Source organism: Chenopodium quinoa, unplaced genomic scaffold (assembly GCF_001683475.1).
Source record: "Chenopodium quinoa cultivar QQ74 unplaced genomic scaffold, ASM168347v1, whole genome shotgun sequence".
NCBI lineage: Eukaryota > Viridiplantae > Streptophyta > Magnoliopsida > Caryophyllales > Amaranthaceae > Chenopodium > Chenopodium quinoa.
Window position 1 is genome coordinate 5448471 of NW_018742205.1, and position 11209 is coordinate 5459679.

Sequence of the window (11209 nt, forward strand, 5' to 3'; positions counted from 1 at the left end):
CACTGGGACAAAAGCGTAATTTTTGCAATGAAAATGAGGTAGCGGTGTTACTCCGTGATAAACGAAATTTGTTTATCACGGATATTAACTGGGACAGCCTATTTATATACTTATGTACATAGTTTTATAACCGTATTCAAAATGTTTAACTAGATGTATGCATACATTTAAGAGACCATCTTATGAATCATAAAATGACTACAATGATGGTATGAGCAATGAGCTAGGGGTAAACAAAAACTTTTATATTTTGTCCGATTTTAAAATTTGAATCAATATCCAATTTTGTAGATACCCGATTAAAATTGAATATCCGAATCCGGTTTTAAGTTTTTATGTGATATGCAGGTGCTTGGGCCTAAATTGTATACTCCGAATTTGGTAAAAGAAATTGAACTCGTCTCCAGTATTGTTGATTACGTGAAAGTCGGCCCAAGGTCGAATATTTGTGCCATTTAGCCTATTGGCCCAAGCCTGACTTGAGAAACTTGATTTAGGCTTGTCAAAAAGCCCAACTCCACCCCGCCTGACGGCCCAAATGTTCACATTTATCACCTACAATTTTCAATTAAGTTACTTTTCCAATTATGCCATTTAGAAAAAACAATAAAAATAAAATTGTAATTTAATCTCTTACTATAAAATAAATCATTTATATTTAATACCTTTATCAAACGCGCGATCCTCCTTATAGTGCAACCCATATCACCACTACACCAAAAGCCATTGGCTGATTTTCATACTTTGTAAATGGCTTCGTTAATGGTATTCTTTATGTTATCATGTTTGTGAGTGAAATGGTAAGGATATTCGTCAAAAAAAAGAAATGGTAAGGGTACCAATAATGGCTTAATATAATACTTGTATATAATAGAATCAACCATTGAAAAGTGGGTAAAGATATCAAAGTTAAATAATTTTGTCTCTAAAGGTTGTAATTTTTGTAGTTCAATCTAATTTTACATTTGGTTTTCTATACAGTGACAAATTTTAATTTAGGTCTAAATTTCATAGCTTAGGATTTGAGTACCATTAATGAGTAAATCTCTATCCCTACTTTATAAAAAGTACAAAATTACTCTTATAAATAATGTAATGCCAATTATAACCTTTAAAATGTGCGTTTATATGTTTACCCTCATTATTATGTACAAGTTTAAATATTTTCATATTTTGCCTTCAATAATGTTAATTGTTTTTATTTTATTTATTTTTTATTTATTTTTTTGGGTTTTGCCTTCATTAAGGTTAATTGCCCTTTTTTTTCCCCCTCAACAATTGGAAAAGCTCCCCAAACATGACTAGATATGGTTAGTGTGCTCATCACACGCGTGTTAGTTGCCCTAGTATGTAAATAATATTGATTTGAGTTTAATAGTAACACTCTTACTTTCTAACCAAGTTAATCAATAAATAAGGAGAAAAAACAAACTTTTGCGGAAGTGACCATGTCACTATTATGCTGGTATCAACGCTACCCTTGACCACACTATCATTTAGTTGTAGACATGATTAATTATTTGCTTAAGCTTTGGCTTAAATTAATTTATAATGTCACTATTAGTAATTCTTGATTAAGGATATCTTCTTTTGCAACACTATACTTATTATTTACTTCAATCCGTATATTATACGTCAAGAAAATCTGCCGAATATTTCCATCATAGTCCAATGAAAAAATAATTAAGAAATGTAAATGAACAAGGGCTAAACATCTTTTTATATATATTTTTTTCCGAAAAAATAGTAATAATTAGTCTAAACTATGTCATAACCTCATCAATTAAATAACATATTGTTATATATATAGTGCTTCACCACTACTCACGTACATAGGTCCCTCAACTCTGAAGCACAGCTTTGTGACAGCTTTTGATCCTCTAGCTAATTAAAGATTACAGTACATCAAATTTCATGTTAGATAAATTGAGCATAATTTATAATCAAATTAGTATACAACTAGCTAATTAATTAAGAGCCATCTTTCTTTAAACCATTGTTTTTTTTTTTATTGTTTTGTTTCTTAATATAATTTTTTACAAGCTAGCTAAATGAGCAAGGTAACGCAGCAACCCGAGAAACAGACCGAGATTCCTCTACCACCAGGAAGCGACATGGAGGACGGCGGTGCTAAGGGGAGGCCGGAGTCACACTTCCGGGGATTATCCGATGTTCAAAAATGGAGGAAGGAGGATTGGATGAAAAAGGGAGTGTTGGTTTTGGTTTTAAGGGCATTCGCTTTGCTCTTTTCTTTCCTCTCTTTCATCATTATGGTTGTTATCCCTAACTTCCAATTAAGTGAGCCTAACAGGTAATTTCCCTCTAAAAACATACCCTGTATGTTGAACTTTGATCAATAATATTTTCGATTAATTAGAGAAAAAAGCATTACATATACTCGTAGTTGTTAGATATGGTCATATGGCCAATAGAGGGCACATTCTCTCAGCCTTACAAAATAAGTACAGTTTAAGGCATGGTCGTCTAATATAAGAGTTGATCAAGTTCAATCATGTGTAATTGTGAGGTGAAATCATGGATGGTTTTGTTGAATTTAGGTACAATATAATGAATTTATCAATTTGACAAATGCAGGTGAAATAACACATCCTTGATGTGCATTTGGTGCATTAGTTACAACTTGAATTCATTTTCTTTTGTTTTATGGCGCAGTTATGTGTTTTCAATAGCACTGATTACGATGGTGTACACGGCCATACAAGTTGGCATAAAAGGTCATGAACTTCGCATTGGAAAAGATATTATTTCATCAGACGTCGTGGTTTGGATTGACTTTATTGGAGATCAGGTTGGCCTTAAAAATACCCTTTTTAATTTAACTTATTATTACCTATCAATAGAAAGAGTACAACCCAAAGTTTTGGTCCAAAGCCCTAGAATTCTAGAGTTGTGTCCAATATCATCCCTCAAATATATACTCCCTCAATCTGTGTTTTGATAAGTGTTACAGTTTGACCGACACATAGTTTTAGGCAATTTAATTGACTTAAATAAAATAAGAGGTAAGTAGGGTAGTTAGAGTAGTATTTATTTACTTATTTTTATCGTAATGTTTAGAATTTTACACCACTCAATATATCTAATTTCTAATAGAACATTGTCACGCACAAATAAAAGGAATCGATCGAAGAAATACTTGCTAATAATAGGTATTTTTTACGTTGTAGGTAATGACATACATGCTACTATCATCAGCATCAACTGGTGCCATGAATACAAATTTAGCAAGGAATATGGGATACGTAAATCCAATCGTAGAAAAAGAATCGACAGCCGTCGCCATGGCTTTTCTAGCGTTCTTCTCTCTTGCATCAGCTTCCCTCATTTCAGGATACCATTTGTTCACTGAGTTATCTAGATCTTAATTTAACTAACCGTACTTGATCGCACGTATATACATCATTGTAACTTAACATTGATCGATCAAGTTCCTGTTTTTTGTCCTTGTTTTTTTTTTTTTTCTTGTTCTTTCTTCATTTCATCTAAAGGATTTAATTAGTTTGTTGGATTAATTGCTTTCCTCCAGAAAGAGGAAATATCTCTTGAATGTTCATTATTGCCGCATTAATAATCATAAAATTCAATTTTTTCTAGTGGGTTTTTTGTATATGGAATTACATCATTACGGTACTATTCTTCCTCTTGTAAAAAAGACAGTTGTATTACTTGCATTTTATTTGTGTTGAATTATAGTTTTGTTCAATAATAAGGTAATCCGTATATGATGAGATATTGAAAAAGCAATAATGATTAAAGAAACAAAAACAAAACTAGTTGTATAACAGGAAACTGAAATATATAATCGATTAACACGTTTTGTGTGCGGTTGGCCACACTATGCAATCGTTTGTAAAAGAACAAAGTAACTCCTATAATACTGAACGAGTAACTCCTATAACATTGATAAAGTAACTCCTATAACATTGACGCAGTAACCCCTATAAAGCTGTAACACTGACCGATTGAATAACCCCTATAATACTAATGAAATAACCCCCATGATGACTGATCACACGGTATAGGTATTATGGATAAGAGTTTGGGATAGAGAATAGGTAAAGGTTTAGGCAAACTTCCAAATGTTCACCTAGGGAAACAAGGCCGGACATAATAACTTTCCATTCTATGTTGAAAACGAGCTTACTTATGACAAATTGTTGTACATGGGAAGCTATTGAGTAAAACTTTCACTTGAAAATCTCATCCACTCCCTAATTTCAAGTGGAATGTTTCGCGTTGGATATGAGGGGGCACATGAAGGAGTATATAAATCAATAATCACGGGTTTCAAACCATTAGTTCAAACTTTTGGTTGAGTTGATCCTTTAACAATTTGTTCCTCCTAATCCATATTCTCCATATGTTTTTTGGGTTCAAATGCATGTTTTAGCTAGAGATCGTGAAAGTGAACCAAAGCAAGAATAACAAACATATAATCTGAATTGTAATTAGGATAGACTTGCTCAACATACAACTATATTACTATAATACGACATCTATCTTATTTTATATGCAACACAACTTTCTTTGATCACGCTTTTAAGGAGTCATTGATTAGAATAGGTAAATGAGCTACTTTATCAAAATAATCTTGAAACTCGAAGAATTTATAATCCCGATCCATGCAGTAACATCATTTTGAATCCTAGGCCTCCTCTACCATGATAACGGGGTCGGACTACGGATCGTCAAGCCCCTTTCATACGTAAGCTAAACCTACGCTTGCTGTCATGCTCGGCCGCGGTGGTATGATTTTCGGGCCTTCTCCTCGTTCCGCTCGCTGGCCTATTGGGATAGCAGCCTTTGGGCTTTGCCTGGGAGAAATGAAAACGAAAAGGTATCCGATTTTCGAGAGGACATTAGACACTGCACTTCCACTTGACACCTATCGTAATGATAAATTCAATGAAAATAAAAAAGAAAAGGGGAATTTTCGCGGGCTCAGAGGAGAGGTCCACTTTGATAGTCATAAAGGCCCCTTCCCTGTTTTCTTTCTAAAGCTATCCATTCTTATCAGGTCCTGTCGAACCTGCTAGGGGGGCTAGGATTGTAGATTGGGAAACTTCACAGAATTCCTCGGCTAACCCTTGAATTCCCACCTCTTCTGAGTCCTTTTTAATCTCTTCGCCAGGGAAGCGCTCTTCGGGCTGAGGTCCAATTCATCTCGTAGGTTTCTTTCTCTACTACTAGTAGCAGCTCCAACCTAGAGTCAAACTGGCCCCTTCCCCGCTACTGGATCACTCCAGTGCTTCGAGTGACTCACCAACTCGGAAGTAAGAAAGAGCAGCTCGCACTCGGTAATAAGACTTTAACATGGATTCTTTCCCATCGACTGGACCTTTCACAGGGACCAAGACGAATAGGGAACGGGAACTACCAACCAGGCAAGCTTTAGCTTGTTTGGTTTGTGCGGCACAGGCTCCTTTCCCGAAATTACCTAATTGCCGGTATAATAATAGAAAAAGATTTTCGGGGCTTTCACTTCGACACGTCGACGCTCGTGATCGATGGAAATGCCCTCTTCCCCCAATCAACTAAGGGCAAGCACCTAAGGTGGGGGGGCTTCCCGTATTGAGGTCATCGACAGACATCTATAACTGCTTCGGGTTTAGGTGGGCAGCCCGGCTTGCCATCTGAGGCGTTAATTTACCTACTAAAATATCACCTGTTTCGAACGAGATGGATGTTTGTTGGCCCAACCATTCTTGTTAGTCCTAACCCAGATAAGAAAGGGAGTAGGTAAGTAATTTCAACGAGCGGAGCGAGAGCAAAGCAAGTTCCAGCGGTGGGTTGTCTTCATGACTGGAGTGAAGTCGTAACAAGGTAGCCGTACTGGAAGGTGCGGCTGGATCACCTCCTTTTCAGGGAAATAGTTGGTACAGGAAACCACATATCATCGCAGAGCTTATCTACGACAAGTCTCTTTTCTGGGCAGCAGCAGAGTCAATTCCTGAAGCTGGTAAAAGGCACTTATACTCCATGATATGGCACTGATTGCAGATGGACATTCAATTGGATCTTTAGTTGGTGGGCTCATCATGAATTAGGTCGGGGTGGCTGTCACTGAGGAAATCCAGATGAGAGATAGGCTGCAGCAAAGGGAACCGTAGCCAAGTGGCTAAGGCATGAGTCTGCAAAACTTCTATTCGTCGGTTCGAATCCGACCGGTTCCTACAGTGCCATTCTATCTCCGCTTACTGTGGAAAGTCTATCTTTGCCCCTTCCTTTCTCTTGGAACCGAGAAACTTTCACTGGGAAGGTTGTCAGACGCCCGCAGCACTTCCATATGGAGAAAGATAGGCTTACCATGTCTGGAGAGATGAATTGATCGCTTGCAGCGCCTAGGTTGGGACTGACGGGGCTCGAACCCGCAGCTTCCGCCTTGACAGGGCGGTGCTCTGACCAATTGAACTACAATCCCAGGAAAATTAGGTCTATAGCCGAAACGGCTGATACACGTAAAAAAATAATCCAATTTTTTGGGGGTTCATGGCTAAGGGTAAAGATGTCCGAGTAAAGGTGGGAGGCAGGTGCTCCCAGAACAGAGCAAGCCTTTGCTCACATTCGAGCTTCTCGGCGCCTGGATACCCAATCTATGCAGGGTGGGCGCTCTATTTAACAATACAGGATGGCAAAGAACCGACCTCTACTTGATTACGAAGGGCCTCCTCCAGTTGTTTAGTTGGCAAATTCCCGAGGAATATGACATGGCCTTTCAGCCCTTCTTACTATGCTTTCCGCTTCAACCCGATTTACGTAAGTGTCTTCTGGGCTTGCGAGAGGGCTCAAGCGTCTATTCTGCTCGTGAGCGTAATGGTATAAGCCTGCCTGACTGTGAGACCGACTGGTCGAACAGAGACGAAAGTCGTCCATAGTGATCCGGGAGTCCCGTGTGGAAGGGCTCTCGCCTAGCTACCACGGAACTTTATGATGGATCCAGCTGTTCCGGGTCTCCCGGACTTGATGGAGCAGCCGACTGGTAGCTATCGCATGTAGTCGTAGGAATCATTTTAATGACTGAATTAATGCATTCCTCTGGTGTACCAGTTATCGTGCCCACGGTAAACGCTGGGTTGATTCATGCAGCTACTATGGTAACAGCTGGCTACGGTGAATGCCGCTGTTCCAGCCGTGAAACATGAAGACCGCTACTATTATCACTCCTCAGGGATAGATAGGTCTCACGAGAAAGCATGAAGCGAGGGGGAAGGACAGCACAACATTAGCTTCAATTGAAAAAGCTCAACTTTCTTTTTCAAGAAAGGCGGTGGTAGGCCGAAGAGCCGTTGAACGCTTCAACTTGGTGAAACATTACCCTGCCATAACGTGATGTGTTTCCAATGCCTGAAGAGTGAGGCTGATCCATAACATCAACTGCGTCCAGTCGGACAGCTGGTAAGGAGATCGAGGGGATGTGGGCTGCCGTCCGATGGGTACACGAAAGTGACGAAGGAACAACTATCTTCTTAGTGTAAGTTAGTGTCGGTCTTTCACAATGAGATCCACCTATACAGTAACGGTATTTAATTTTGAAAGTTAGTAAGCATGAATTGTTTGATGTTTTTCCGCTGCTTCTTTGCCCGATAGATGCGGAGAATCAAATCAGGGGTCAGCGCTAGAATAAGAGGGACAACCCGCCCATACAGCCAGCGGGGAGGATGGAGGCGAGAACCAAAAGGAATTACTAAATAACTTAGTAGAATTGATATGACTGCTATAACCGGAATCCCTTGAAGAATAACTGAAGGCATTTCCGATCCAGACGCTCCGGATGGATCCATCATATTGAGTTGGTTGGAATCTGAAACATCATTTAATACAGATTTTCCTTTATCAATTAATGCTGATTTACCTTTCATTGATATGAATTTTTTTTTGTTTTTTCGCTCCTTCTCGTCTTTGTTCGTTCCTGAGTCCGGAGAGTTCCTGGAAGTAATACTTGTTCGGAAGTTGCTCCGATAAGAGAAAGAACCTATATTATTAATATATCTTGTACGGCTATCTAGAACCTCGTGAACCGGGCGTACTACTTCCCAACCTTCTATCGAGCCCCGAAGAAAACCCCCCTCCCCTTCGGACACAATATATTTTTTGACTCTATATATGTGGGAACCTGATATCTATGAGGGTTCACCCACCCCGGGGCAATTTCCACAAAGAGAAAGTTAGGAAGAAGGGGTCTCCTCGTAGTGGGCGTACGGTATTTCCCTGTCCTATCCGGCGGATCACCGAATTGGGGGTGATTCTTTGCTAAGAGAAGAGAGAGAAAGGAAAGACAGATGGCAGAAAGCAATCCTTCCAACCAGCCAACCCGCGGAGTTGTGCAAAGGTTTCCTCGGGCCGGACGAAGATTGGCCCTCGAGTGAGGCTCCAATACCTGAGATTCCGGTGGTAGAACACAACAAAGCCGTTGAGAAAATGACTTGTAACTGTAAAGCTATAGGGTATCATACTCCCGGATCACTATGGCCGACTTTCGTCTCTGTTCGACCAGTCGGTCTCACAGTCAGGCAGGGTTCTGCAACATGGACGCTCAGCCCAACTCGGTCGGTTGGTTAGGAAAAAAAGCCTTGACTCCATTTACCTTGTGTTCTGCTCGGGCATCTCTTTGGAGAGTCCCTTCGCTCCATTAGCCTTGATTGGCGGATGGACGAGGTGCGTCTGGTGGTATCGTAGATTGGACAACACTTAAAAGGGCCTAAAGAGAAAGAAAGAATCCCTTGAATAGGCTGGGTAAGCGCGCTAGCGCGAAAGCCGTTGTGCGTTAGTCACGCAAGCCTTTGAATTCTTAGAACAACACAGCACAGTCAACCCCATTTGTTAGAACAGCTTCCTTTGAGTCTCTGCCTGCTGATAGAGCTGGGCGAGGCAGCGATACTGGAATGAGCAACGACGAAATGAAAAGAAAAAGTGCCCTCCGATCGAGCTACGAGCACGAGTAGGTAGGTGGCTAGGGGGGGCCGGGAAGGGGGACCTTTCTTTTTGCTTCGCGCTAGATGAGATACGAAAAAACATTTCATTACGACCCGGACGAAAGAAGGTTATCGACCTTACCTCATCTTTGGATGCGGACTACCTGCACCTGGACAGAAAGACCCTATGAAGCCCTAACGTAATTCGAATGGAGGCTGACTGTTGAGCCCCATAAGTAGTGAGAGCGAGCTTGGTTCTCTGGCGCATGGCTATTTCCCGCTCTTAGTTCAGTTCGGTAGAATGTGGGTCTCCAAAACCCAATGTCGTAGGTTCAAATCCTACAGAGCGTGATTCATATGAGGACCTCCTTCCCTTCTGCCCACTCTCCGTTCAATACAATACAAAACACCCATGTTATTTGCAGTGGGGTTCATCTTTTTATTCGGTTGGGTTGGTCCGACCAAGAAAGGCATGGGAGTCTTTGGGCATTGCTTTCTTCTCTATAGGAACTGGACGATCCTATTTGGTCAAATACCTAGCGACAAACTAATTTTTTAACCTCCGTTTTTGGTGCCCACGGGGCCCTTACATTCCAAGTGCACACAATCATTTGACCACGGGGGGGGACCCCCGGATGGTCTTATTTAACTCCCTTGGATCTTTTTGCTTTCTTTCTTCGAGAGTGAAGACGTGCCCTGGGTCGAGTGATAGAAGGATCTCCCGGTAGGCAACTCGTCAGGAAGAGTCTATATCACCGATAGGCCAGGCTCCCGGTGAAGCAGAGAACAAAAACAGAAAGAAGGGTTAGGTATACTATGTGTAGCTTAATAGCCATTTCAATCAAACTCTATACATGAATCGTCAATACCGTTTAGCTTCATGTAGTATAGCTTAATAGCTAGCTAATGTAACTTCTGTAGTCTGTATCATTAAAAGACGCTTATATGAAAATTGAACGAGAAACTACTTTGAATTTGATTTCTTTGTGTAATGAGAGTTCTCCTTGACTTTGACGTTTCAAGGTAAATGTCTTAAACAACAACTATGTATAAATATCATTACTTTTATGCACCAATTGCCAGGACAATCGCCCTTTGAATTTTTTTGTTAAGTAATTAAATTACTTCAACTAGCTTAGTTGCAAGCAAGGACGAAGGCAAATCATTATGCACGATTTATGTCATGTTGAGCATGAGTTCTTAATACTTGACATTCTTTTATTTATTTATTTATTATATATACACCAATAATTATAATAAATTAATTACCACTTGAAGACTTCCTTTATTTAGCTCCGTTAATGGATGATTATTTTATGAACTATAGTTTATACTTTTTCTATTTCTTTATAGTTGCAACACACACTTTATCACGATATTTAAAAAGGGGATCTCATATGATATAATACACTTAAAACGGAGTTAAGAGGTTGTTAGAAGTATAATAAAGTGGGTCATAAGCTTTAAATAAGGGTAATAGTACAATTTTCACCATAAAACCTTCTTTCTATAGTGTGTTACAACTATTGTGACATTTCCATTTTAGAAAAGTGTTACAACTATAAAGAAACGGAGGAGGTATACTCCCTCCGTTAACGGTTAGTTGCAACATATACTATTAATAGGTGCTACCTATTAGGGCTGAGCAAAATTATCCGAAAAACCGAAAACCCGAAAATCCGAACCGTTACCGAACCGAAAATTAGGGTACCCATTCCGATAACCATAACGGTTCGGGTACCCGATCCGATAATTTGTTATCGAGTACGGTTATCGGGTATCATTTTAAAATTAACGGTTACCCGATCCGTTCCGATAAACAATTTTTTCTTTTTTTTTCGTACTTAAATCTATTTATTCAAAATCTAAACGATTATTTTACTTCGTAATCACTTCATAATTTAAATGATTAGTAATTATTAGTATTTTGGTCATGATCATGTGGTGTTATTGCTAATTAGTGTTGAATGATATTGTTTGGGGTAAAAATACCCTAAACACGTGGCCCAATGGCCTAGTGACACGTGGCATCCAGCCGTTGGTCAGCAGGGCTCCAATCCTCTGCTGACACGTGTCCTCTAAATCCTAAAAGGGAAACCATCCCTTCCCCACTATAAATAGTGGAAGGACCCTCATTAATGGGGGTTGGAACATTTGTGGTTCACATTGAATACTCCTCAAAAAGAAAAACACTTACCCCGAGCAATATTAATTGCAGAATTCTCCCATTACGCGAGAAGTAACTTCTACATTACGTGCATTCTACCTCCCGTATC

At 39.8% G+C, this 11209-nt stretch overlaps 1 protein-coding gene and 3 non-coding genes across 4 annotated transcripts; 3 read left to right on the forward strand and 1 right to left on the reverse strand.

Annotated features, from left to right (window-relative positions):
- Positions 1 to 1864: 1864 nt before the first annotated feature.
- Positions 1865 to 3831, forward strand: LOC110725842 (CASP-like protein 4B1). Its single transcript, XM_021905308.1, has 3 exons — positions 1865 to 2311; positions 2674 to 2809; positions 3189 to 3831. The coding sequence occupies exons 1-3, from the start codon at positions 2052 to 2054 to the stop codon at positions 3384 to 3386; spliced, it is 594 nt and encodes a 197-aa protein (XP_021761000.1). The 5' UTR covers positions 1865 to 2051; the 3' UTR covers positions 3387 to 3831.
- Positions 3832 to 6121: 2290 nt separating this feature from the next.
- On the forward strand, positions 6122 to 6194 carry TRNAC-GCA. Its single transcript has one exon. It is a non-coding gene; the product is annotated as a tRNA-Cys (tRNA).
- Positions 6195 to 6368: 174 nt separating this feature from the next.
- On the reverse strand, positions 6369 to 6442 carry TRNAD-GUC. Its single transcript has one exon. It is a non-coding gene; the product is annotated as a tRNA-Asp (tRNA).
- Positions 6443 to 9210: 2768 nt separating this feature from the next.
- Positions 9211 to 9284, forward strand: TRNAW-CCA. Its single transcript has one exon. It is a non-coding gene; the product is annotated as a tRNA-Trp (tRNA).
- The last annotated feature ends 1925 nt before the right edge of the window (positions 9285 to 11209 follow it).

Bases quoted from the DNA above. Each gene is read 5' to 3' on its own strand.
- LOC110725842 (XM_021905308.1), top strand. From the start codon at position 2,052: ATGAGCAAGGTAACGCAGCAACCCGAGAAACAGACCGAGATTCCTCTA. The intron at 2,312-2,673 runs GTAATTTCCCTC...TTTATGGCGCAG, and splicing joins CAATTAAGTGAGCCTAACAG to TTATGTGTTTTCAATAGCAC. The intron at 2,810-3,188 runs GTTGGCCTTAAA...TTTACGTTGTAG, and splicing joins TTGACTTTATTGGAGATCAG to GTAATGACATACATGCTACT.